Source organism: Ambystoma mexicanum, chromosome 6q (genome assembly GCF_040938575.1).
Source record: "Ambystoma mexicanum isolate Mex_15411 chromosome 6q, UKY_AmexF1_1, whole genome shotgun sequence".
Taxonomy (NCBI): domain Eukaryota; kingdom Metazoa; phylum Chordata; class Amphibia; order Caudata; family Ambystomatidae; genus Ambystoma; species Ambystoma mexicanum.
The window spans coordinates 1,178,422,751-1,178,449,305 of NC_090937.1; the positions used below are offsets into that span (position 1 = coordinate 1,178,422,751).

General features: G+C 49.1%; 1 protein-coding gene across 4 annotated transcripts in view; it reads right to left on the reverse strand.

Moving 5' to 3' along the window:
- The window catches only part of KLHL5 (kelch like family member 5), a 1,021,700-nt gene that overhangs the window by 437,920 nt on the left and 557,225 nt on the right, over positions 1–26,555 (reverse strand). For 3 of the 4 annotated variants that reach the window (XM_069631792.1, XM_069631791.1, XM_069631789.1), the window contains one exon: positions 22,964–23,160. In XM_069631792.1, coding sequence (XP_069487893.1) covers positions 22,964–23,160 — 197 coding nt within the window. The remainder of the gene's footprint in view (positions 1–22,963; positions 23,161–26,555) is intronic. The other variant, XM_069631790.1, reaches the window with a different exon arrangement.

Consider the following 26,555-nt stretch of genomic DNA (forward strand, 5'->3'; position numbering starts at 1 on the left):
TAATGGTTAAGGAATATAACAGCTTGCCCGTCTCTCTCTTTTCTTAGAATTTACCCTGTTTGTTTGTAAACCCTCCTTCCCCTGATGCCACATCTGGTCCACGCCGTCAAAGTGAGATTTATTCCGGGACGGTCTATTGCACTGAATGTGCGCCGGATGTTCAACACCATGTCCCTCCTGTCCCCTGGAGCCTCTGCGGTTGCGGTTACACGTGACATGCAAAAGGCCTTGGACATGGTGTTGTGGGAGTATCTGTTTCTCATCTTAGAAAGATCTGGGCTAGGGGCAGATATGATTGGTTTTCATTAAGCATCTACACACGTGACCCACGACTAGGTTACTTGACAATTCCCAACTGTCCGAACCGCTGCTCCCGGGGAGGGGAGAGCCAGGGTTGCCCCGCCTCCCCATTACTGTTTGCGCTAGTTATAGAGTGCCATGGGAAGAGGGGAATCAGGCTGACAGAAACACCAGGAATCGTCTCCCTTTACACTGAATACATCTTACTGTACGTCAGAGACCTACATATTAATCTGGACCCAATAGTGCAAGACATTAAGGAGTTAGGGGAACATTCAGGATTTATGATTAAGTACACTAAGTCTGAGATATTCCTCTGATCGATAAAATGGCTAGGCCACAGGTAGCGTATTCTCTGAAATGGGCACCTGGGGGTATCAAATATTTAGGCGTCGGGATAGCTATGGACAAAGGGTACATTCTCTCCCTGAACTATGCAGCCCAGGAGACATAGGTCTTGGACAAAGTGAAAAGAATGTTCCACGTTCATTGGCCGCAGATTAGCATTGGTGAAAATGAGCCTTTTGCCTAAACTATTATATTTGTTCACCAACATGCCGCTATGGTCAGGTAAAGAGTACTTCACCGCACTCCACCGGTCCCTCTCGCAGTTCCTTTGTCATGCCAGTGCAGTCCGAAATAAATGGGCAACCATAGGACGGGGAGGGTTTGCAGTGCCCCACTTTAAGAACTATTGGCTTGCTGCACAAGTGCAATTTGCATCTTACTGGTATGGGGGCGAGGGGTCCCCTCTTCATGTTTGGCTTTAGCACCTGGTGGCAGATAAGATTGACACCCTTCTCCTTAGTATCACGTATAAAGATGACTGCCCATTTGCTCCAGTGCACACCACTATTGGGGCATGGTTGAGAATATTTCGTAGGATGGGTGTGACCCACCCCTACTACAAATGGATCCAGCTATGGCGGCTCTATGGACTGGAACCCACTTGGGATAGCTCTCTCTGCGCCACATGGGAAAAACTGGGATATCGGGCAGTGGGATACCTATTTCCTGAGAGGACGTTTCTCACCATGCAGACTTGGAAGCAGGGACACACAGGCACCACGGCTGAAATCCTGCAATATAATAGACTCCGGGTGGCAGTATTTAGGCTGTACGGGGGCTCCCCTATTGAACCCCCTGAAGATGTGCTCCTGACATATCTCCAACTCCTCTGGATGCCTTAGACTTCTTTCCACACTGTATGGATTAATCGCGGCCAAGTCACTGGGGCGGACACCCTCCACTAAACAAAAATGGGTAGGTGAGCTACAAGTCCAAATATTCCATGAACAGTGGCTCAGGATGTGCTCGCCGACCAAGACTGCCACTTATTTCTAGATTTAAGCTCATTCAATACAAAGTACATTAAATCCCCAACAGGCTTAAACTCATCTATCCAGGGAGTGACGGTAGATGCCCCTGCTGCCATGAGGAGGAGGAGGCAGATCGTTTGTGCATGTTGTGGGGCTGCCATAAACTACATGGGTTTTGGAAGCATGTCATAGATACCTTATAGCAAAAGGTGAATCGCACATTGCCATATTCGCACATGAGTCTTTTGTTTAGTTTATGGGAAAATGTCCCAGAGATGAGAATTAGATCCCTCCTTAACAGTGGATGCAATGGGGGCGGGAGGGCATGGCTAGCCGAGGACCGAGTAACATGATCTCTCGGTGAGCTCTGGCGCCTGCGCCTTGCTGAGACCCAAAACACCCCCTCACACGGGATCTACACCCATACCGAAGAATGGACCGAGGATCGGAACATGGGGGAAGCACCCCCTCATTCTGAGGAGGCAATTAGAGGCCGGCCGCCCGACGAACGTAGCAAGTAAAATTCACCAGAGCCTACCCAAGATGTCAGGCATATAGAAGGAGGAGTACAGACACACCGACACAGCCTAACAACCCCACGGAGGAACAGCGTGAAGGAGGTATACAGCCCTAGAAGGGACGGCAGATCCTGAATGCGGTCACCGGGCACAAGGGAGACGCCGGTGGAACGAAGCGCTCCCTACACGTTGGGACAGGAAGACTAGGTGACCGCGCGCACACTGAAATGGATGCCGTGCCATGCAAGACCCCTCGGCTGGGACAGTTAGAGCGGATTGGAGGGAAAAGGCCACAGTGGTGGAGCGGAGCGAGTGAGAACTCGCATGAGGCGTTAAAGGCACACAGTGAGCTGAATGACTGAATGCATGTGGTGGAAAGCTGTATACAGCCCTCATAACGGAACAGATTATCCCTCACAGCCCTATGGTTTTATACACACAGCAAGCTTCCGAACCCGAGGGAAAGGCCAAAGGCAGGGGAGGGGGCGCTGGCCCTGCAATCATTCAGCTACCCTGGGGATGAGAAAGAAAGTCGGGCAGAGAAAAGAGATTAGTACCCCAAAAGGAACATGAGACTGCACTCCATACAGTGAAAGGAAAAACCTACAGACCCAGCAACAGAGACCCAATGTGGGAATATACCGAATACACTGCAACAAGAAGTAAAGAATGCTTGTGAGGACTTATAATGTGAAAGGGAGATGCAGATTTAGCGGTGGGAATCCCTAAAATATACGAAGAGGCCCTCCTACTAGCAGCTTACCCGGAGGGGAGGGAAAGCATACGGAAAGAAAAGAGGATAGGAGACCTAAAAGCTTGAACCCGTTGTAGACCTCCTGGAGAGGGGAAAGGAAGCAAAAAAAAACATCAGCTCAAAAGGGGGACAAAAAGAGGAAGACCAGTGAAGACAGAATGGCTAAGAATCTGAACAAACTGAAGGGACCTCCCTCAGGTGACATCCAAGCCATGATGCAGAATCAGGACCCTGCAAAGAAACAACAGACTGCAGTGCAAATTCACTCGCCAGTGAGCTCTGAGACATACCTACAAACAGAGGACCCTCCAACGAGGCGTTCAGATCTGCAGGAAATGCTTGTAGAGATAAAGAAGGAAATAAAAGACTGCACAATTAGCCGTACCAAGTCAATGAAGGAGCTAAACAAGCAAGTCTCAGTAAATCAAGCATAGGGTGGAAGAGACGGAGATGACACTATGCGAGCAAGGATACGAACAAGGAGAAATGGCTACGCGAATGGACTCACTGGAACAGCAAATTGAATGGGTTGTGGGCAGGCAAGAGGACAGTGAAAATAGATCTCGAAAGAACAATATTAGACTTGGAGGCATACCAACGACGGTCCCAGAAGCCGAATTGCATTACTATGTGCAGGCACTATTCCAACAAGTCCTGGGAGACACTGAAGGCGGGATAATAATGCTGGACAGGACGCTTAGGATATAAAACGGCTATCAGCAAAAGAAAAACTGGGTCCCGGATGTGATCACAAGAGTGCACTTCTTCCTAGCAAAGAAAAAGATCATGAAAGCTGAAAGAGGAATGGAACCAATTAGGTTCCGCAACTCACATAGCACCTTTTATCAGGATATGGCGCAACCTACACTGTTGAGACGAAAGAGGCACCGGGTGGTGACAAGCTGGCTACAAGAGAAAGGGGTCCGATATAGATGGACTTTTCCGGGCAGGCTCTGATTCGAATATCATGATAAGACATATCACATTGCAAAGGAGGAGGAAATGGTGGACCTGATGAGTAAGGATGATGATTCATGCCCAGCAGACCCTTCACCGGAGAGAGACCCTGATAAACGTCCAAGTCGCACAACTAGGAAGGAATGGTGGCGACAGGGGAGCCCTTAGTCAAAAGGGAGGGGAAGAGGTCTAAAACACATTGACGATAGTACAACATTTTTTGGGGGTGACGTAGAAAATATAATGAACCTGGAGGAAAGAGCCTGAGTAGGAAGGATGGGTGGTTGATGGGGTTGTGGGGGAAAAGGGGTGCATGAAGGGGGGTGGTAACGGGGCGTGGGGACGGATAGAAACCCTGTTGGTCTATCCACATGGACCAGGTGTTTGATTGGTGGAATATGCATATGAAGCATAAGTTGGGGATGTTGGGGGGGGGGGATCAGGTTGAGTTACCTATGGGGTTTAAGGGACCGTTATATGGTTCAGGCAGGAATGGTACATCCCCTTGAGTATGGCTGATATACAAATGGTAACCCTGAATGTTCAGGGTCTAAACTCTTAGATGAAACGCTGCTCCGTACTAAAACTACTAGTAGATCTTAAAGCATCAGTGGTATTCTTACAGGAAAAGCACCTATTATCCACAGACGAAAAGAGGATGACACACCGCACGTTCCCCAAACAATATTTTGCCATAAGTGGGACCAAAACTAGGGAGTTGGCAATCTTACTGGGAGGCTCACTGACATTTCGGAAGCAGTTCTGTTATGGGGACCCAGAGGGGAGATATTTGGTTCTCAAAGACACTTTGGGAGGTCAGACATTTACTTTGATAGCACTCAATGGCCCAAATGAAAGGTAGGACTTTTTTCTGGGTATGGTGCTCCAGAAAATAGGCAGTTGATGTGAAGGCCATTTAGTAATCCGAGGCGACTTCAACTGCGTTATGGATTCCATCCTGGATAAAACACCCACCCCCCACAAGCAACGATAATAGAAATCGACAAGCCCTGGGGATGTTTTTCCGAGACCTTGTCCTAATAGAAACCTGGATAATTTTCCATAACACTGCAAGGGACTATACACACTTCTCAGCAGTGCATAAGGGATACTCGAGAAAAGATAGGGTCCTAGTCTCAGCAACGTTAATCCCTCAATAGATATTGGAGTCAAGTACCTCACAGACCATGCTCTAGTGATTGCAAATTGAGATATAATCAGATAAACATGTGGGCAGGAAAAAATTGAGACTTAATGAACTAATCCTAAGGGATATTGCTCTTAGGGCTCACATGGAGAAAGGGATCACTAACTATATCACAGAGAATGACACTGGGGAGGTAGATTGGCGGGTGGTATGGGATGCTGGGAAAGCAGTGATAAGAGGGGAATTTATCTCACAGGTTGCATCTTATGTAAAAGGGAGAGGGGCAGTGCAAAAATAACTCAAAAGGGAGGTCTAGATGGCAAGAGCTCAGCACAAAACTAAACGGGCGCAAAGTTTGCTACGAATATTGCGAAAGCTGAGAGCGCAATTAAAGGCACATATGGCAGAGCGTTCTGCGCAGACCCTATTGAATACTAAACAAACATAGTGGTCCTTATTACAAGTTTGCCGGTCTAGAAACAACGGAGCAGGTAAGCTTACACGAGCACTGTTGTTTCCGGACCGGCAAACTACGAGTCTGCGGGCGGGGTCCTATGGGACTCCATGGGAATGGGGACTTACAATTTACCGGCGCCTGACTTTCCGGAACGCCAGGGTTGGAATACCCCAGTGTTTCTAGCAAGTCCGGCGCCGGTATATCATTACAGTCTGGCTGCAACCTGCCGGTAGTACCGGCACGGTTATCGCCAGACTCGTAATGAGCTCCATTGTATCCAAGGGGGCAAGGCTAACCGATTGTTAGCAGCTAAACTGCAGAAGCAAAAAACCTGTAACTATATCTCATTGTTGCAAGACGAGCAGCGCAACCTACATGTTGTAGATGTGGATAAGTGAGGATCATGCAACACTGTTAAAACGGGAGGAGATGGACCCGGAACTCCCAACATCTTATATTGGGAACGTGGTTTTGCCCCGGTTGACCAGAGTAGAAAGGGAGAATTTGGATAGGCCCATCACGGCGGAAGAAATTAATGTAGCTATATCAACCCTACCGGGTTAACAAAACACCTGGATCGGATGGGTGCTGGAAATAGATATTATAAAACTTTCAGAGCACAACCAGTGACTCACATGACACACTTATGGGTAAATCCCTCACTGTGCTCATCCCCAAACCAGGGAAAGATAAAACTGAATGCGCCAATTACCGCCCTATTTCCTTATTGAATAGTGACGCTAAAATATACACAAAGGTCTTGCAGGGAGATTAAGGAAAGTATTACCAGGGCTAACACACGAAGACCAGGCTGGGTTCATAATGAGGAGACACATGCAAGATAACATAAGGAGGGCAATAGACGTAATAGACTTAGGTAGTAGAACCAAGCAGAAATGTTGTATAGCGGCATTAGATGCGAGACAGGCATTTGATAGTTGAGACTGGGTGTTTCTAGAACATGTGTTGGTAACATTTGAGTGCGAACCAGCATTCAGGTGAATGGTACTTGCCAATTTCCAATTGCTGTCAACAAGATTCCGGGTAAACAGGCAGTTTAGGAAACAGGTTAAGATCCAGAGGGGGACATGGCAAGGATGCCCGTTGTCACCCTTACTCTTCGCTATGGCTATGGAACCATTGGCAGCTATGATTAGACAGGATCAAGAAATCCTGGGAATAGAAAGCATAGGGGGGATGCATAAAATTGCCCTGTATGCGGACAATATCTCATTATTTTTGAGAGCCACAAATCGAACCCTGCCGAGAGTGATGGCTATATTACGAGAATTTGTGGTGGTTTCTGGTGTCACTATCAATTTCAATAAATCCAAAGCCCTCAATCTAATAGATAATGGGAATGAAATTCGGAAACTGAGCAGGGGTCACCCATTAACCTGGGAAGATTAAGGCATAAAATATTTGGGAATACCTTTAACAAAAAGATACACAGAACTATACATGGCAAATATTCCGCCCCTATTGAAAAGGCTAATAGACGACCTACATAGATGGTATTCACAGGAGCTTTCATGGTTCGCGAGAATAGCGGCCGTCAAAATGACAGTCATACCCAGACTGTTATACGTAACTGTTAGGCTGAAACCTGTGCAGTTCCCTTAGTGACCACTGCAAAAAGTTTAACAGGCCGATTCATGGAATTAATGTGCGCCGAAAAAACGGCGCACGCGTGCTAAAACGTGCGATTCGCAGAGAAATAGCGAAAATCGCAGTGCAAGTGCGATTATCGCACAGAAAACATCGCACATCTATTCATGGAAGTCCGTGCACGCGCAAAATGTGGGATGTGCGCTGAAAAAGTGCGCGGCGCACGCTGGCGCACAGGTCATCGAACGCTGTGCGATATGGCCACAGCGAATTCGCACATAGCGCGGCGCACATAACAAAAGTAGGCGTAACACGGGGCGTTACACGCAGAATGGGGAACAACTCGTGAAAATGTGGGCGTCACGGGGGAAGTACAGGCGGCAAGTGCGCAGAACGCCCACACGCTCGCCTACAACACGTATTCATGGAATCGAATAGGGAAAAACAGCGCACGGCCAAAGACGCGCACAGGCCCATACATGTCCGCCACACGAAAGCAGGTGGTAGCGTCCCTGCGCAGGAAAAAAATGTGCGCCAAAGTTCTACACGCGCGAGAAGTTCCACACGCGATCGGGCCTGGGGGAGCGTGTGCGTGTATTTCAGAGGTGCGCGAGAAGTTTCACACGCGATCGGGCCTGGGGGAGCGTGTGCGTGTATTTCAGAGGTGCGCGAGAAGTTTCACACGCGATTGGGCCTGGGGGAGCTTGTGCGTGTATTTCAGAGGTGCGCGAGAAGTTTCACACGCGATCGGGCCTGGGGGAGCGTGTGCGTGTATTTCAGAGGTGCGCGAGAAGTTTCTCACACGCGATTGGCCTGGGCGTGTGTATTTCAGGGGAGCGCGAGAAGTTTCACACGCAATCGGGCCTGGGGGAGCGTGTGCGTGTATTTCAGGGGTGCGCGAGAAGTTTCACACACGCGATTGGCCCGGGCGCGTGTATTTCAGGGGTGCGCGAGAAGTTCCACACGCGATTGGCCTGGGCGCGTGTATTTCAGAGGTGCGCGAGAAGTTCTACACGCGATTGGCCTGGGCGCGTGTATTTCAGGGATGCGCGAGAAGTTTCACACGCGATTGGCCTGGGCGCATGTATTTCAGAGGTGCGCGAGAAGTTTCACACGCGATTGGCCTGGGTGCGTGTATTTCAGAGGTGCGCGAGAAGTTTCACACGCGATTGGCCTGGGTGCGTGTATTTCAGGGGCTCGCGGGTGGTTTTACACGCGATCGGGCCTGGGGGAGCAGGGTACCACTCACCGTCTGCCTTGCGTGTAGAAGAACGCGTAGCCAACACCCACCCGCTGTTACCTAATAGCGTGTGAACCCCAACACCTGCAAAACACACGCACCGCACCCCACGAATAGCAACGCCCGTGCGCGATACGTCACAGACACGCATACGCGCTAAGGGCCTTTGGTCCAATGGAATCGCATATGCGTGCTGACGCGCTTACACGCTAAGGGCCTTTCCTCGATTCACACGCTGACGTGCAGAATTTTCACGTGCCAAATCACTCCGTATCAAGCTGGCCACGCGTAAGCACACGGAAGACCACGCTCCTGCCCAAAAGGCCGAATTACTGCCCCCCAGAGCCCCGAGCAGCCTCCCACAATCCATCCGCTGCTGCCTGCCTGCCTGCTGCCACCGTGCCCTGCCATTTGGTGCCTGCACATCAGCCATCTGCAGGGGTCCAGTTGCTGTGTCCACCCCTGCTGGAACAGAACACTCCCGACTGGGATACCATGGATCCACAGCCCAGCCCCAGGACCCAGTTGCCCACCCACGCCTGCCTCGGGGGTCGCCATGTCGGAGCAAAAACCATCGAGACCACTGGCGACCCCCAGCCAGAGGGGCAGAGGGCCACCAGCTTCAGTCAGAAGGAAGTTGGTGTCCTGGTGGACCTTGTCCTGGGGCAGTATGATGCCCTCTTCGGATCACCACGCGCCGACAAGGAAGGACGGGACAGGATCTGGGACGACTTTGTGGTTTCCATCAACGCGGAGGGGGTGGCAACCCGCAACATCAAGCAAGTCAAGAAGCGCTGGGAGGACTTCAGGTCCAGGACCCTCATAAAGGCCCGGCGCCTCGTGGAGGGGGGCCGGGGCAGCATGAGTACCATCCAGCTGAGGGTCCTGGAACGCGTACGCCCAGCGCTCCATGCCCAGATTCTTGAGAGGCAGACCCGTCTGGAGTCGAGCGGTAAGTGGCCAAGCATTGCTGTGTGAGACAGGGCATGTTGCAGCGTGCTGGTTGTCTGATACTTGCCTGTATGTGTGACATAGGCCATGTACGCGTGTGTGTGTGTAGCGACATCATGATCATGCATGTGAGACCAGTAATGTGTGAAGCACACGGTTGGTGTATGTGTTTAAATGTGACATGGGGAGCCCTATGCGGAATGGACACATGAGAGCATGCCAGTCTCTGTTCCTGGACATGGGTGTGGGTGAGGGATGGGTGCTGATGCCATGTACATGTATGGTGTCCATGTCTGTGTTTCTGACCTGCGTGTATGTGACTTGTGGATGCCATGGATGCATGACACATGTCTGTGACAATGTTCATTTTCACTGATGCAGCCTAGTTATCCTTGCATCCACTGTGTCTGGGGTGTACGAGTCCAGATGGATGAAAGTACGTTGAAGTGTGTGCATGTGATAGGCATGACCTATGATGCATGTGAGTCCAAAAACAACATTGTATGCTTCAAGAGTCCCTTGGAGATGTTTGCTTATGTCCATAGCATGCGCCATGCCTGTTACTGCTTGTGTTTTGCCTGCACTGACCCATGTGTTGTGGAGGGACATGATGGAAGTGATCTTTGACAGTGCCACTCATCTGCTATTGCTTCCTGTCTAGGGGACCATTGTACAGTACCCTGATGCTTGTGTTCTATGTCTCCCTCTACACAGCGCAAAGTGAAGAAGAGGGCGGAGACGGCGCTGTGGAGCTAAGCGGCGGGGATGCCCTCAAAGCTGCAGCGGAAGGGGTGGGTGAGCCTCCACAGGGGCTTGCAATGGCGGAAGACGTTGTGGAGCCATCCAGGTTGGTGGTTTCCACTGAGGAGGCCGCTACTGAGCCGCACATGGGGCCTGGTGGGGGCATCCCTGCTGGTGCAAGTGGTGCAGTCCAGGGGCAGGGGCAGGAGGCAGCACAGGTAGCCGTGGAGGTGCCTGTGCATGTCACTGTCCCTGACACTGTGACTGCACCACCATGCACCAGCAGGGATGCCCCATCCCAGGCCCGTCCGCAGGTAGGGGGGATGTCCATGTCATCTGACTCCCCTCCACCTGCGGACGAGGGGACCCCTGGCCGTACGGAGAAGGTCCTGATTGGTGTCGCGTTGCGCACGGCTGTCATTCGTGATGAGGTGCATGCTTCCCGGGGGGAGCACGTACGTCATCACGAAGAGCACCGTGCCAACGTGGCCCAGTTGGGAGCGGTCATGGTCAGGGGTCTCGTACATGTGTCGGGCACTCTGGCGACCCTCTCCTCCTCTGTGGAGGCTATGCGCCAGTCGTACTACATGCCGTCTTCCGGCCCAGATGCCACCAGGGCCCCCTGTGGACCTGCCCCGACCAATGCAGCCACCTCGGTGGGGATCCCATCCCTGCCACAGTCGGGAGTCGGAGGTCCAGCAGGGGTGGACACACCAGCAACTGGACCCCAGCAGATGGAGGATGTGACGGCATCATCGGGCAGGGCACGTGCACGACGGCGTCGGTGGTTTCCATCAGCCTGGATGCCGTCGTGCTGGCACAGGCAGTTGCGTCGGAGGCAGCGGCAGGGTCGACGTGGGAGGCATCATGGCTCGGGGCCATCAACATCAGGGGTGAAGGCATCGGCCGGAGGGCAGGAGAACCCTGGAATGGGAGTGGCTTCCGTATGGGAGCGGTTGGGCCAGCAGATAGGTGCGGAGCGGCAGCGGGCAGAGGAGGAACGGCTCACAATGGTCAGGGCGGAGAACTCCATGCGGAGGGCGCTGAGGCGGGCTGAGTGCCTCGAGCGTCTTCGCAGGGAGTTGGAGCTGGACACTGCATTATCCCTGCGGGACCTCGGGGCCAGGGAACATGCCCGCCTTCAAGCCATTGAACAGGAGTTCGATGATGCCCTGGCCCATGACAACAACCAGTGAGCCGTCGGACTAGCCCGCTGCCCTTGTAAATAGTTATGTAGTTAGTGTTAGGTTTCCTTTGCTTTTTTATTTATTTTGGACCTTTTGGACAATGGGCCACATTTTTGTATATAGTTTTATTTTATTAAGTAGTATTTATATGTAGGTTTCATTTCTTCAGTTGGGATCATGGACCCTGGTTTGTTTATCTGTATATAGTTGACTGTTGGATTTTTATATTTTTTTTGGGATTTACCCATGGAGCAATGGTTTTCGGTTTTGTTTTTACCTTGGATTTACTTTCTTGAACTGTGACTTTGGACACCTTTCCTTAGGATTATGATTTGTAGTTTTTCATTATTTTACGGACATGCTGCTTTTGGTTTTTGATTCCCATTGTCATTTGTTTATTTTTAATTCCATTTATGCTGTTTTTAATACATTTTTTTCATCAAACTTCAATGTGTAGTATCATCTCATTGGTATCATGCATATCATGATATGGGTTTTGAGATTCACTGACACCCATTGGGTGTATGTGAGGGCCATGTGTTCATTTCAAAACTTGCTATTGGGGTTCTATCGTGTCATTGCCATTTCTAAGTGGGTGGATGCAATACTCGAGTGGGTGTTTTGCATTTGGAGGCTGACCATAAGGGCCAGGGATCTAGATTGTGATGACGTGTTGGCTGGGGGACATGTGTGGAGGCCTGCTGGCAGGTGCCCCGCAATGCTGGGGGGTGGGGGTGCAGGGGGACATGAGTGGGGGGCCTGCTGGCAGGTGCCCTGCAATGCTGGGGGGTGGGGGTGCAGGGGGACATGAGTGGAGACCTGCTGGCAGGTGCCCCGCAATGCTTGGGGGTGGGGGTGCAGGGGGACATGAGTTGGTGATCAGTAGTGCAAGGAGACATGTGTGTTAGGCGATCCTCTGCACACCAGGCCACTACACATCAGAACACTGCTCACATTCCCCCAGCATCCCCTCCCAAGCTTCGAGGCTCAAGTGATTCGGTGAACCCACAGAACCGAAAACTCCGTACCAGCTTTAGTGTACGGGCTCGATTACAACCCTTTCTGCATTGGCAATTGCCTTGGAGAACATATAGCAGAAGGGGCGGCGTTTCGTCTTCACGTCGGTCATGTGATACACTGTGGCGTTCCTCACGTGATCTTGGTGGACGTCACATGACCCAGAGAAGTCACATGACCCAGGGACGCTCAGTATAAAGGTCTGAGAGACAGAACGCTCATTGCTTCTCAGCTGGCTTCCGACCCTGTTTGGCGTTACTACTTGCTCCTTGTTATCTTGATCACGGAACTCTACCTCGGACTCCCTCGGACACCCCTTTGTACCTTTGCTTGGAACTGTTGACCTGTTGCCGGATTTTGGACTTCACCTCGACTTGTCTTTGGATCATCCCTGGTTACCTTGCTGAACTTCTACGCCCTTTCCCTTCTTGGGATTCAAGTCAAGCCCTCTCTCCTACAGGTGGCTAACCCTTCATCCACGCTAACCTGCGGTTCTACCATTCCAGGGACCGCCGCATCATCTGAGTCTCGAACCTCTCTACTAGGTTACCTGGGTCACCCTTACACCAGATAGGTAAGACACTTTAGATCCTTTTGTTTATCTGACTGTATTGTGATTGCCTGGTACTTAACCTCGTTCCTTCTTGACAGCAGTATCGGTGTTCCAGAGGCTCCGTGGATCTGGGAAGACATCTCCCACCTGTGGCCTCAAAGGTCGCACAGCGGGTTTCTATTTAGTTCCCCTGTGCGTCACTTGGGGACAGAGGACTCATCGGTCTACACGACACTCAAGTCAGAACAATGTGCCCATGTTGGGTGGGCTGCCTGCGGGACATGACCAGGGATGCAGGGTAGTCCCCTGTGGTGTGGGCTGCCTGCAGGGGCCCTGGAGGGTGTACAGGGGACACCTGGGAGGACCCACACTGCCAAATCATATGTAGGACTCCCCGGCACCCCTGAAATACACGTACCCTGCTGAAATCGCGTGTGAAAATTCTCGCGCACCCCTGAAATACACGTGCCCTGCTGAAATCGCGTGTGAAAATTCTCGCGCACCCCTGAAATACATGTACCCTGCTGAAATCGCGTGTGAAAATACTCGCGCACCCCTGAAATACACGTACCCTGCTGAAATTGCGTGTGGAACTTCTCGCACACCTCTGAAATACACGCGCCCAGGCCAATCGCGCGTGGAACTTCTCGCGCACCTCTGAAATACACGCGCCCAGGCCAATCGTGTGTGGAACTTCTCACGCACCTCTGGAATACACGCACACGCTCCCCCAGGCCAGATCGCGTGTGGAACTTCTCGCGCACCTCTGAAATACACGCACACGCTCCCCCAGGCCAATCGCGTGTGGAACTTCTCGCCCACCTGAGAAATACACACGCCCAGGCCAATCGCGTGTGGAACTTCTTGCGCACCTCTGAAATACACGCGCCCAGGCCAATCGCGTGTGGAACTTCTCGCGCACCTCTGAAATACACGCGCCCAGGCCAATCGCGTGTGGAACTTCTCGCGCACCTCTGAAATACACGCGCCCAGGCCAATCGCGTGTGGAACTTCTCGCGCACACCTGAAATACACGCACACGCTCCCCCAGACCAGATCGCGTGTGAAACTTCTCGCGCACGCGTGTTCCCGACACCCGTAATACGCGTTCCCCGCTTTGTGTTTGCTGTTTGCAAGTCCGGTAAACTGGTGCAGGGTTGGCGCAGCCCTTTGCGATGGTTTTGCGATCTTGATGGCTTTTCCTTGCGCGAGGGCATTCTTGGGGGCGTAACTGGCGCTGCTGCAGGGTCGCTGCGCCACTCTGCGCCACGTCTGCTTTTGGAGGTGAGAATCCATGAATACGCTGTGCGCCGAAATTGATTTTATCGCACGTGGCTGGCGCAGACATTCGCACGGGCACGCTGTGCGCCAGCTGCGTGCAACACTTTTGAGAGGAATTACATGAATCAGCCTGCAAGTCTACAGGAGTTGGCAGTAAACCCAATTGGTAGCAGTCTGCACCACCCAGATTTACCTGGTAGCTGTGGCTGAGCAGTCAGACTTCTCTCAAAAAGAGTTAGGCAGTATATAGAGTATACAAAATAGGGCCAAAAATACAGTAGCACAAGCAAACACTGACCAGAGCTTTGGTATAAAAGTATATAATTATTTATTTTAAAACACACTTGTAAAAATACACTGGCACTAATTTGTCAAGCAAGTTCAAACACAGTCACTAGAAGTATATACACCTCCCTAGTTAATTATTCGACAAGTCTAGGTTAAGACACCACTTATTTACAAAACAGAGGTGAGCGCGTAACCGTAGATGGCACTCCAATAGTTTGTTTAAAAAGGGAGAGAAAAGGCAGAAATAGGAACAACACAGAGTACCAACACTTTTAAGAAACCACAGCAAGTCAAGAAAGGCAGGGTCTACTGAAGAGCAAAAAGTTCATAGGCCAGGCCCACTCTTGGAGAGAGCAAGGCGGAATGTGCCCAAGATCACACAGTGGAAATGCACTCAAAGTCTTCGCAGAAAAGTCAAAAGAGGTTGGATCAAGTTAGAAAGGTAATGTTAACAGGTCCGAGGTCACTCCAGGATTGAGAGTCAAGGATTTACGGGACACCTTGGACAGTCTGTTGCAAGGGAGACCAGGCGGGACACAGTACCTGAAATGGTGAGAAAGCTCCAGCGGGGGCAGTTGTTCCTGGCAGCGGGTACAAGTTGGGGCTTCGTCCAGGGGAAGAGAAGATCTCGACATGGAGGAAAGCTGGAGGTCGTTGCACTGCCAGGGAAGAAACCAGCCGCAGAGTTTCCTGGTTAAAAGGTACTACCTTTTATTTGCGGTATATGATATGGAATTTGTAACGCGCCTATACACAAGTGTTTCAAGGCGCGACGAGGCAGGGAGGGGGGAACAAGGGGAAGACAGACAACGATCCTACTAGGCCAGGTATCATTCAGACCGCGCACGTGCAGGGGTAGGGGAAGGGAAAAGTGCAAGGGGAAGGGGAGGGGGAAGTGCAGTACAAGTAAGTAGAATAAAAATAAATAGGGCCAGCTGGTGGCAAGTGCAAGGTAAGTGCAGACAAGTGCTGGGAAGGGGGGGCTGTAGGGATACAGAGACAGTCCCGCAGTGCAGGGGATGCCAGGGAGGCAGTGCAAGTGGAGAGTGGCTGGGCCCAGGACCGAGGTCGGTGAGAGTGGCCCAGTTGCAGATTCAGTACAATTTCAGTGTAGAATTTAGCAGGGGAGAGGGACAGAGAAAACAGAAGCAAAGAGGAAGGATTTGAGGTGCTTCCGGAACCGGAGATGGTTCTCCTCAAGTTTCAGGGAGGCAGGAAGGCTGTTCCAGAGGGAAGCCCCTGCCGCGGAGAGAGATCTACCCCCAGCTCGTTGCTTTGAGAAGCGGCTGACCCTGAGGGAGTTGGAGACGGATGAGCGAAGGGCTCGGGAAGGAAGATATTTAGGAAGAGAGAGTTGAAGGTATTTTGGCCCCAGTCCCCAGAATGCCTTGTGGATAATGCAGAGGGTTTTGAACTTAATCCTCGCAGCCACTGGGAGCCAGTGTAGAGATTTCAGTCCTGGAGAGATACGGTCCCTGGGCTTGAGGCCAAGGACAAGTCTTGCAGTTCTGTTCTGGATGAGTTGCAGAGGGCGGAGAGTGGAGGCAGGCAGATTAAGATAGAGGCTGTTACAGTAGTCCAGCTTCGAGAGAACCAGGGCCCGGGAGACAGTGAGCTTCTGGGGGAAGGAGAGGAAGGGAAGAATACCTCTGAGGAGGTGCAGCTGGTAGTGTGACTTCTTAGAGACGTCAGATATGTGAGGAGAGAAGGAGAGTGTAGAGTCGAAGATGACCCCGAGGTTTTTAGCCTTGCAGGCAGGAGCAGGAAGAGGGCCAAGAGAGCCCGGCCAGAGAGCTGCAGGGAAGGAGGGAGTGGGTGTGCCGATCGAGTAGAATCTCAGTCTTACTGGCATTAAAGCAGAGGTCATTGGCGGCACACCATTCCTGGATAGCAGGCAGACAGTCAGAGATGAGGGAAGGAGAGGAGGAGGCCGAGGGTAGCCTGAAAATGAGCTGGGTATCGTCTGCATAGCACTGAAAGTTGGGGCAGAGGGCGGCGATGCAGTGGGCAAGGAGTGACAGATACTGGTTGAAAAGCCAGGGAGAGAGATTAGATCCCTGGGAACACCACAGGTGGAGAAGAAGACGTCAGAGAGGAAGGACCCAAGTTGGACCTGGGAGGGTCGATTGGAAAGGAAAGAAGTCAGCCACGCCAGAGCCTGACCAGTGATACCCAGGTTATCACGGAGACGGTTGAGCAGGATGGCATGGTTGACAGTATCAAAGGCAGAAGAGAGATTGAGCAAAATGAGAACACAAGGAGTGTTAGAGTCAAGGTTGGAGAGCAAGTCTTCACGGATGTTCAGGAGAGCAGTTTCCGTGCTTCTGGCAGCTCTGAAGCCAGACTGATGGTCATGAAGGCTACCAACACATTCAGCGTGGAGGTTAAGCTGGGAGATGGCCAGTTTCTCCAGGAGCTTGCCCAGGAAGGGAGTGATGGAGATTGGGCGATAGTTAGCCGGGCAGGAGGGGTTGGAAGAGGGTTTCTTAAGAAGAGGGTGCACAAGGGAGTGCTTGAGGGGGGATGGGAAGACTCCAGAGGCGAAGGAGTGGTTGCAAAAGTCAGCCAGGGCAGGAGCCAGGGAGTCGATGTGGTCCTTGATAGTTTTGGAGGAACAGGGGTGAACCTGTTTAGACGAGACTTTCGTAGATCAGACTTGTCTGGAGACCTCTTCAGCAGAAAAAAGGGGAAAGGCAGAGAAGGAGGGAGGAGGGGTGGCTGCAGAAGGGCCAGAGGAATAGCCGGGAAGAGAGGGAGGGAGGTGATAGGAGGAGAGTGAGGACAGGATGTCCTGAGTTTTAGAGATGAAGTGAGAGGCCAGTGCCGTGCAGAGGGCCTGGGAGGGGACAGGAGAGGTAGAGACTGCAGCAGGGTTGGCAAGCTCCTTGCAGATTTTAAAGAGTTCAGCCAAGTTGTTAGATGCTGCAGAGATGCGGGCTTGGATAAGGGCTCTCTTCTTGATGAGAACGGAGAGACGGTAGTGGTGAAGCGTGGCCATCCGGCCGCCGGGGTGCTTGGCACGGGTGATTCGACCACGAGACGATCCAGGAAGGCGAAAAAGGCGAACTGGTTGGTCCCACCAGCTCAAAGGGAAGAAGACTCTCCTGGAAGAAGATCTTCTCCGTCGTCGGGGAAGTGGCGAGTACGTACAGCAGGGCTCCACCGGTGGTGTCGTCGTTGTAGATGGCTCAGCTTCTTCCCTCTTTGGATTCTTTAGGTCCTGAGGCGACTTCTGAAGTTCCAGTCCCCAAAGCCCTGCTTTTATGCTGCAAAACCCCCATTCATCAGCCTAGCTGTCACTCAAACAAGCTAAGTGGTGAGTCGGGCGGCTCACCACTGGCCCAATCACACAAGAGTGCCTAATCCCACTCCCACACATCCTGTTGACCCCAGACAGAGTGGCACCATTTGGAGGGCTTCTGTGGAGAAGCCCGCCAAAAAGTGGAACAAAGGGCTCGACTTGGGTTAGAGTTTCAGAGGCGAACACAAACGCCATTTTAAAACCGAGTCCTGGCAAAAAGACCCAACCGGGGAATAAATATTAAATAAATAACCCGGCGGTATCTTTAACATTGCACCAAAAAGTGGTGCGTTTAAAATGAATGGGAAAATACCATAGGAAATATTCCGGTGGAATATTTCGCGTGGTATCCAGTGCCACCAGCCAGAAACTCGACAAGGGGGGACTGGACAGTGCCCCCTTGGAAAACAGACCCAGGAGCAATCGAATTACCCCTACCAGTACTTCCAGAATATGATGGTTTGTACTGGTTCTGTTCACAATTTAAGACTAGTAAAGCCAATGGTGACTGTACATGCCCTGGGAGACAGTAGTCAGTCCCAGGGTATGGAGTCTATGTTTGGGGGTCACTATGACACCCCTGTGTTACTGCACTGAGGGTGCTGTGTAACACACTTACCAAAAACACATGAAGCCCTATGGAGTAAAAGACCCCATAGCCCATAAAACACATTACATAGTCAAAGGACATTCTCAAATCATGCCTAAGAGTGGGAGAAAAAGAGTCTCACTCTTAGCAGGAGAAAACATTAAACCCCAAAAATCCAGCAAAGCTGCTGGGGGACTCATTAGGTTTGGGAAATTAGCCTTAACAGAGAATTCTCCCTAACAGTAACCAGTTCTCTCCCCATAAATATACCAGCCCGGATGATTAAAACCTTGCAAACGGAGATAATCTTCTTCATATGCGATAAAAAGAAACCTCGATGAAGCTGGGCCACAGGCCGAACTCTTCGATCTGGGGGGGGAGGATAAGGGTGGGAGGGGAGGGGAGGGGGGAAACATTGGGGGAAAGAGGGTTTTTGTATTCGTTATGTTCTTGTTCAATTAGAAAAGGTTAATAAAAACTTATTGAAAAAAAAAGAAAATGAAACCTCGGATTCAGAGGTCGGTTCTGCTCCACCCGACATGGACGGGAGGATTGGGAGTCCCCTATGTGAAGAGGTATATTTTGGCAGCCCAATTAGCACCCATGTTACGATGGTCGGATTCTGTAACACACAAGCGCTGGAGCAAAATCGAGCAGGAAGTTACCTCCATTCCACTGAGTGCACTACAATCCCTGTAAAATGGGAATAGAGGAGCGGGAGGCCAACTACTAGAAGCAACAAAAGCCTCACTTCAAAAATAGGATCAGGCACTGAAATGGGGGAAAATAACCCTGGGACTAGGACCTCATAGCCCAATGTGTTTGAATGCAGACTTCAACCCAGGAAGGAATGTAGCCTATTGGGATATAGCTCAATAGACTAATAATATTAATAATAAAAACATCAACCACACTATGTAACCCAATTATCATCTCAAATATCGGATACTGACTGTAGGTAAACAGGCTACTTGGATGTGTAACCTCATCCCATGCTTCCTATTCGTACATATGTCACGCAAGTTGTAAATTAACGCATTGGCTGGCTTTTCCTTCATTAGTGCCGCAAAAGCAAACACAGGCGGGCATCCATTTCACAAAATGGATGCCCCCATGTGCTTCCTTTTTTAAATTTTGAGCCTCAGTTTCTCAAAATTTTACATAGGGACTTAAAAAAAAAGTGGCAATTGATTTTTTTTATTATTGCCCATCTTTTTTTGCAATAAAAAGTTTTGGGCGAATCATTCCTTTAATGCCAATAAGACTGAGATCCTTCTCATTGGGACCCCAGCTACATACTTCCTGCCAACACTCTGGCCACCCTGCATGGGCCGCCTCCCCCCAGCCTCCTGTAAGGCAAAAAAACCTGGCGTCATCTTCGACTACTCTCTCTCCTTCTCTCCTCACATCACAGACATTGCCAAGAAGGCCCACTTTCAGCTCCACCTCCTCAGGAGCATTCTCCCTTTCCTTAACTTCCCCCCGTAAACTCAATGGCTCCAGAGCTCTGATCATCTCCAGACAGGACTACTGCAACAGCCTCTTCCTCAATTTGCCTAACCCCTCCCCTCACACCCCCTTCAACTAATCCAGAATAAGACTGCAAGACTTATCCTTGATCTCAAGCACAGGTACTGCATCTCTCCAGCCCTACAATCTCCCCAATGGCTCCCAGGTTGCTGCGAGGATTAGGTTCAAGACCCTCTGCATCATCCACAAGGCATTCTAGGTCCTGGGACCCCGCTACTTCCAACCCCCTCTCCTTTAGTTCCAACTCTCTGCAGATCAGACACTTTTCCAAGCAGAGAGTGGGAAGTCGATCCCTCTCTTCTGCAGGTGCCTCCCTCTGGAATGGCCTCCCTGCCCCTCTCAGACTTGAGCTGGATCTCCCTAAATGCCGGGAGACCCTCCTTTTCTCTTCCTCGTTCCCTCTCCCCCTCCCCTGCTTATGTCCCCCTCTGCTTCTTGACTGGCTGCCTGGTTCCGTCAGATTCTCACAGGGCGCCAGGCCCTCCTCGACCAGTCGTCTTGCACTTGTCTCGCCTGACTCCCCCCCCCAACCTGCACCTGTCCTTCCGGGCTCCCTCCCCCTGTACTTGCCTGGCTCGGACGCACCTCTTGAGCCAGTCCAGTCCTGTGCCTCACACTTAGCATGTGGACCTTCTTCCCCTGCACACTCTGCATTCCCCTGGCTCTGTCCACCTTGCCTCCCCTGGCACTCCCTTAACCCACGGGCCTTCCACCCGGACTGGTACTTCCTCTGACCCTCACATTTCTTGTTACTGCACTTGCACGATCCAAATGTCACAAGGCCTAGTAGGACTGTTTTATTTTTCACCCCTGTCCCCCCCCTTGCCTTGTTGCACCTTGAACCACTTGTGTATAGGGATATTATAAATACCCTATTAATAAATAAATATACAATTGTGGACCCTAGCACATATACTAACAAACTTAAGGGTCACAGAGGATTTAAGATCTACATGTCAGAGCATCAGTCTATGGGACGAGTCCGATAACCATCCTGTGTTACAAATGCGTTCACTTTAAGTTCAAAGTCAGGTGAACCTACTGCAAGTTGTTTGTTGCTAAAATGGGTTGTTCATAGTTGGCTGGGTTGGAATAGGATACATCCAGGGGAAGTGAACTCAATATCGTGCGTTGCTATACAGGAGTTGTCATCCAAACAAGGTCTGGCAAACGTCTTTAATAACAAGATGTGGAAACTTAAGGGATTCAAACATCAGATTGTCTTAAAAAGGGGGGACAAGGCTACAGTGCACAGAGTAAGGAACATACCAGTAGGGACAAAGTACGCCCTACAAGAAGAGCTGGACAAATTGTGCAAGGGTGATATTATTGAACCCAATGAATCATCGGAGTGGCTAGCTCCAATAGCAATAGTCTGCAAGCGAGACAATGCCATCAGGATGTGTGTGGATATGAGAGGCTAAAATGCCAACATATGGGTTGATACACATCACTTAGCTAACATCAAAGAAATGTTGACAACCATGAAACCAGAAAAATACTCCACAACCCTAGACTTGTCATCAGCTTACCACTAGGTTGTCTTGGAAAAAGAGTTGAAACACCAAACATAGTTTGTGACACCTTTGGGGGCCTTTAGGTTTAAACGCATGCCGTTTGGCCTTGCATCTGCAGTCACCGTTTTCCAAAGGTTAATGCAACAGCTGTTCAGAGGGCTAGATGGTGTCTATTACTTGACTGAAGAAAAGCATGATGCCAAGCTGCTAGGTGACTTACAAACTATCCAAGAGAGGGGCCTTACCCTAAAATTAGAGAAGTGTAGAATTAAGGTACCGGAGGTAGCATACCTGGGCCATGTCATCAACTATGATGGGATAAAACCAAAAGAAAAACTGGCCATGACTATCTCACGTGTCCCCCCACCGCTTAACAAAGAGCAGCTATGTTCCTTCCTAGGGATGGCAGAATATTACTTGAAAATGTATCCCAAATTTCATGGACAAAGCGTTAAGTATGAGAGGCCTCCTGAAGAAGAGTGTTCCATTAATGTGGTCAGAGCGTTGTTAAAAGGAATTTGAAGAGGTCAAAGAGTGCGTCATGAGAGCACTTACTCTCAAAAGGTTCATGTCAGTGTGATAACTGTTGACGCTAATAATGTGGGTCTAGGCGTAGTGCTTGAACAGATTCACTAGGGCAGAGATGTGATAATTGCATTTGCATCCCTTGTCCTTAACAAATCAGAACAGAACTACTCCACTATTAAAAAAGATGACTTCTGTCAAGTGCCCGGGTGAAGAGGGGAGTGTTGCCTTTGTTGGGGTTCAGGCAGTGCACAGCATTCCCCATTGGTCAATCTACGGGCAATACCAGATTTCCAAGCTTGTATATATCGAAGATTGACCAATGGGGAACCAGTGGCTGGGTTCAAGTATATGTCAAAAGCAGTGAAATAACTTTGTAAACCCTTAGTGGGGGAACTATATTTCCTGAAAGAGTACCATTACGGTCTCCTTCACACAGGTCTTGGGCATGCATTCATAAAAAAGTCTCCAACCTCACTGATCAAAGTAGTAAAAGATCACCAGGAGGATGCACAGGAGTTGAGCCAGGTGGCAAGTTATTCTAGCCGCAAACCAATGGATCATTTACCAGTGCATCCAGGGGAGCTGAAGGTTCCCATGAGTTGAAAATATGAAAGTGCTGGGTGAAAGGGTAAATAGATAAAAAGTTCTGATCGGCCCATACAATAATGGAAAAGACTTTTGAAGTATAGCAATAGGGGCAAACAAAAATGGGGAAAGGCAAGTGAGGAGTGTAGAGTCCCTCTCTCAGAGCAAGACACAAATATAATGGACAGCACAGCCAGTTTGACTCATTGAGGGAGCATTTATTAATTCTTTAAAGCATGTGAAAAATAGGTCAGGTGCAGGCACTATGTAAGTGGGAAACTCTGCTCATACCCCCTTTTTCAAATTGTCGGACATTTAAATGTTATAGTGGTTTCCAATAACATTGATTATTTTCCATTATTCTTTGTGTTTCCCTTCTAAAATCTAATTGTATCTCCTTGTCTAGAACCTCATTACTCAATATTACAAATTTAGGATCACTTTTGCCTGAACACCATAAAGGGAAATGGCAGAATAATGCATTTTTCTTTTTCCTGATGCTCGATTCACCACGGTAGGTCATCTTTTTATAGATCAATCAAATGTTGCTCTAATTCCACTCACCCACTCTAGCCTTTAGAACATGAGGACATACCATGGTATAATTGTGTGCCACTTTGTGCAAATCTGTACAACCTTGTGCATCAGCAAATGACCGGATCCCAAGGCAATTTGACGGGTGGAGTTGTTTCATTAAGAACTTGCAGCATGCTTCGACTACCTGCGATAGCTGCAGAAGGCAAGCTGTAGACAGTAGGCACTCAACAGTATCCTCCTTTAATTCTAGACGACCTGAAAATAAAATATTTGGACAATCAGATAAGAAATGTGTTCCTTTCTTCAAAAATATATAATCAAAAATTAGACAAGTCTGTGTAGGCAATGCAGATATGTCAGTGACGTAATTGCTGGACTAATGCCCCCACACAATACTTGTTAATCCTGATGTGCTCTTCCCAGCTACGTTTGCGATTTATAAACCCCATACATACAATGGAGCTGGGAGTAGACTAGACAGAAGGTCACTTGAATTCCATGGCCAAGATGAGACACATAGGCTCTTTGTGGAGACAGTAAGTAGATGTGGGTCTGCCTGTGGGTAAGATTTATCATAGATGGTTGAAGAGTTAGAGAATTAGGGTGCCTATGGTGGGACAGAGCCAAAACAGAGGAAATGTGTGGTGAAGAGCAACAGAATGATACTTCACAGATAGTAAGAGCATAATGATCAGCAGACACATTGTGCTAATGCAGAGCAAAACAGAAGAAAGGTGTGGTGGGAAGGATTCTTGATTCCTGCTTTCTTTCTACTGGGTAATGTGGCACACATTGCAGACATCACAGATGGGAAAGGAGAAAGGAGCCAGTCACTATACCCGGAAGAAGAGTGCCTCGTGAGCACAGTCAAACAAACCACCATGAATGTCATCAAGATGTTAATTACAGGGCTGGGTTGCACCTGTTTTTCGACACATGAATGAGTCAAACAGACTGTGCTCATATAGGCTGAACCGTTCAAAGCAACAATACTAGCAAACAATCATTTCATCACTCTTGTCTTTTATCTTCTTTTTATGATATTACGATGAAACTATCTGTACGATTTGTATTCTACTTCCAATATAAAATGTTGGGTTCACCTTCAACAGCAGGTCTGCAGCTTTTGCTTTCCATAAAAAGTGTCACCACTTCAATTATTGTTCAATGCCAAAAAGGGTCATCTGTGAAAACACTTCAGCTAGAATGTGCCGAAGTATGTGTGCCCTTCCAAACTCCCTTGAATTATTATTAGCGTCCTAGGCTTGCACAGCTGCAAATTAGGTTGCACCAAAACCCAGGCTAAATCGAACAATCCAAGACTGGGTTTGGATGAAGCCGTGTGCTAGATGTACCTGCCCAGTGCCCCACCAAACCCTACTTTTGTGATCGGAGCCCCCTCGTCTGCACCAGCCCTCACTGTCTGTATACCATTATGTAGCTCTCTAAAGCAAGTGGTGCCACCTCCTTCCTCTGCCATGGAAAGGGAAGAGGGGCTTGAAGAAGAGCCTCGCCTTCAATTTCCATTGCAATTTTGAATTAAGTCCTCCTTGTTTCACTGACCACACAAATGCTGCAGCCCACATTTTAATTGCCATTAGCACACCAAGGGTGTACCTCAGAGTACAAATAGCAATAATCACATGTTCTGGGCACTGTACTGAATGGTAGAGGCTTGGGGCCATCACCACTGGATTCATCCCCGATAACAGGCGATTATTATTATAGTAACAAAACATTTTCTTCAGTTCCTGCTTGTAAAACAATCAGCAGGTTTCCCACAGCTAACCAAAGCAAAACATGTGCAGACTGGGAGTGCAACACTGTGCAGGTAATGCAATACAGAGTTGAATTGTTAGAAGCTAAATTGCCAATTACTCACTTCCCACTACATTGGCCAAAGGAAACTTTACCATTCCAAATGTTTTTTAATGTATTTCCAGTAAAATATAATAGGTGTGGGGAGAGATAAAACAAAACATGACCACATAGTCTTAATGACCTGTCTGGCAACTATATGACTTGGTATCCACATTTTCCTGCAAGACCTTTTATAAGCTTGAGCACAGAAAACCAGCAAGCAACTTTGCAGCTCATGTGAGTGGTCAGAAATGAGAGGTGGACACAAAGTGGTAGTATTCTCAACATCAGACATCTTTATTAAAGGAAAAGGGTTGGATTAATGCCACAATGTCCCTATTCCAAAGTGAGTATCCCTACCTAAAGATCAGTCTGTGTCTCGTGGTCAAAATTAAGAAAACTGTCCGTGTGTACAAAACATATCTGACCCTCACACTAGAAATGAAACAATTTAAACGTGTTTGGAAAATTGCCTATGATCTAGGTTAGCCAAAAAGTGTTTAAATGTAAAGCAAATAGATAAATCCAACAAACAATTGGTTTCTTCCAAGAAGGCTTCCTTGGATACAGAGGATGGTTCCCTTCCCCTGGATTCTTTCAGGAAGGATGGTGAAAGTGTTGTTTCTAAATTGTGTTCTCTTAAAGATAGTAGGAATGTCTTTTCCATATAACAACTTTATCAAAGCGGGTAAAGTCTATTTTGTACAACAAACACTTCTAGGGTGTTAAAAGTGTCACTTTTATAACAAACACTCAAACTCACTTCCTGGTATATTGCCCTGCTAGGAACCTATTGCCCTGCTAGGAACCTATCAGTAGATTCTTTAGATCCCTTGGTATACTCTCCTGCCAGGTATCTATTCACAATATATTTTCCTTTCATATACTTTACAGGGATTACCTGGCATACTCTCCTGCCAGGAATCCCCCTCTGGGTTTTGCACATCCCCTGGTATACTCTTCTGCCAGGGATCTCTTCTACAAAGGCTCACTGCCTGATGAACACTGTTTACCAGTTCCTTCAATCGTTCAGTATAGCACAGTTGTACTCCTGCACTGTCTGGACCTTCCAGGATTTTGCGGCATGAAATGGCATATTTTGCGGCACAAACCTTTATTTATTGCAGCATTTTTGCGGGACATTTTGTATTAACTGGAGGGTGTAAGATTGCCACATTGCAGGAAATAGGCAGAGAGCAAGGCTAAAAGAGAGCCAGGGTATCATTATTATGTATCTTTTGTATTAATATAATAGGAAGAGTCCCACATGTCTCTGGCTTGGCAGAATAGTGTTTGCTTTGGCTACATTTCTGATTTAATGTTCATGCCTATTTAATAGTATTAACTAAATTGATCATTATCAATTGTAATGCTGAAAATATTCCCCTTCTATGCTCTCCAATCCCCCAAACCCCCACACACCTCTCTCACCAACACACATCTCACCAACTCTCCATCCCAACTTACATTTGTTAACCTCTCACTCTGTCATACAAATACTCACGTGCTATGTCACACTGTTAAGTCACAATTTGCACTGCCCAGCCCCTGCCACACTCCAAATCATACTCCCAACTCACACCTTACACTCTACAATTCCTCCCTCAATATACAGTCCTTCATTCTTTTGTGCTGCTTCTGCATCTTGCATCCTTTCTCCCATTCTATCTCACTCTTTCCTCATCCTTTTTCCCAATCTGCAGCTCACTGCCTCTTTCTGGCCAACCACTTCCTCTCTGCTTTCTGACTCACTGACCGCACGATCCCTCTACTTTCTGTACCTCTGCTCG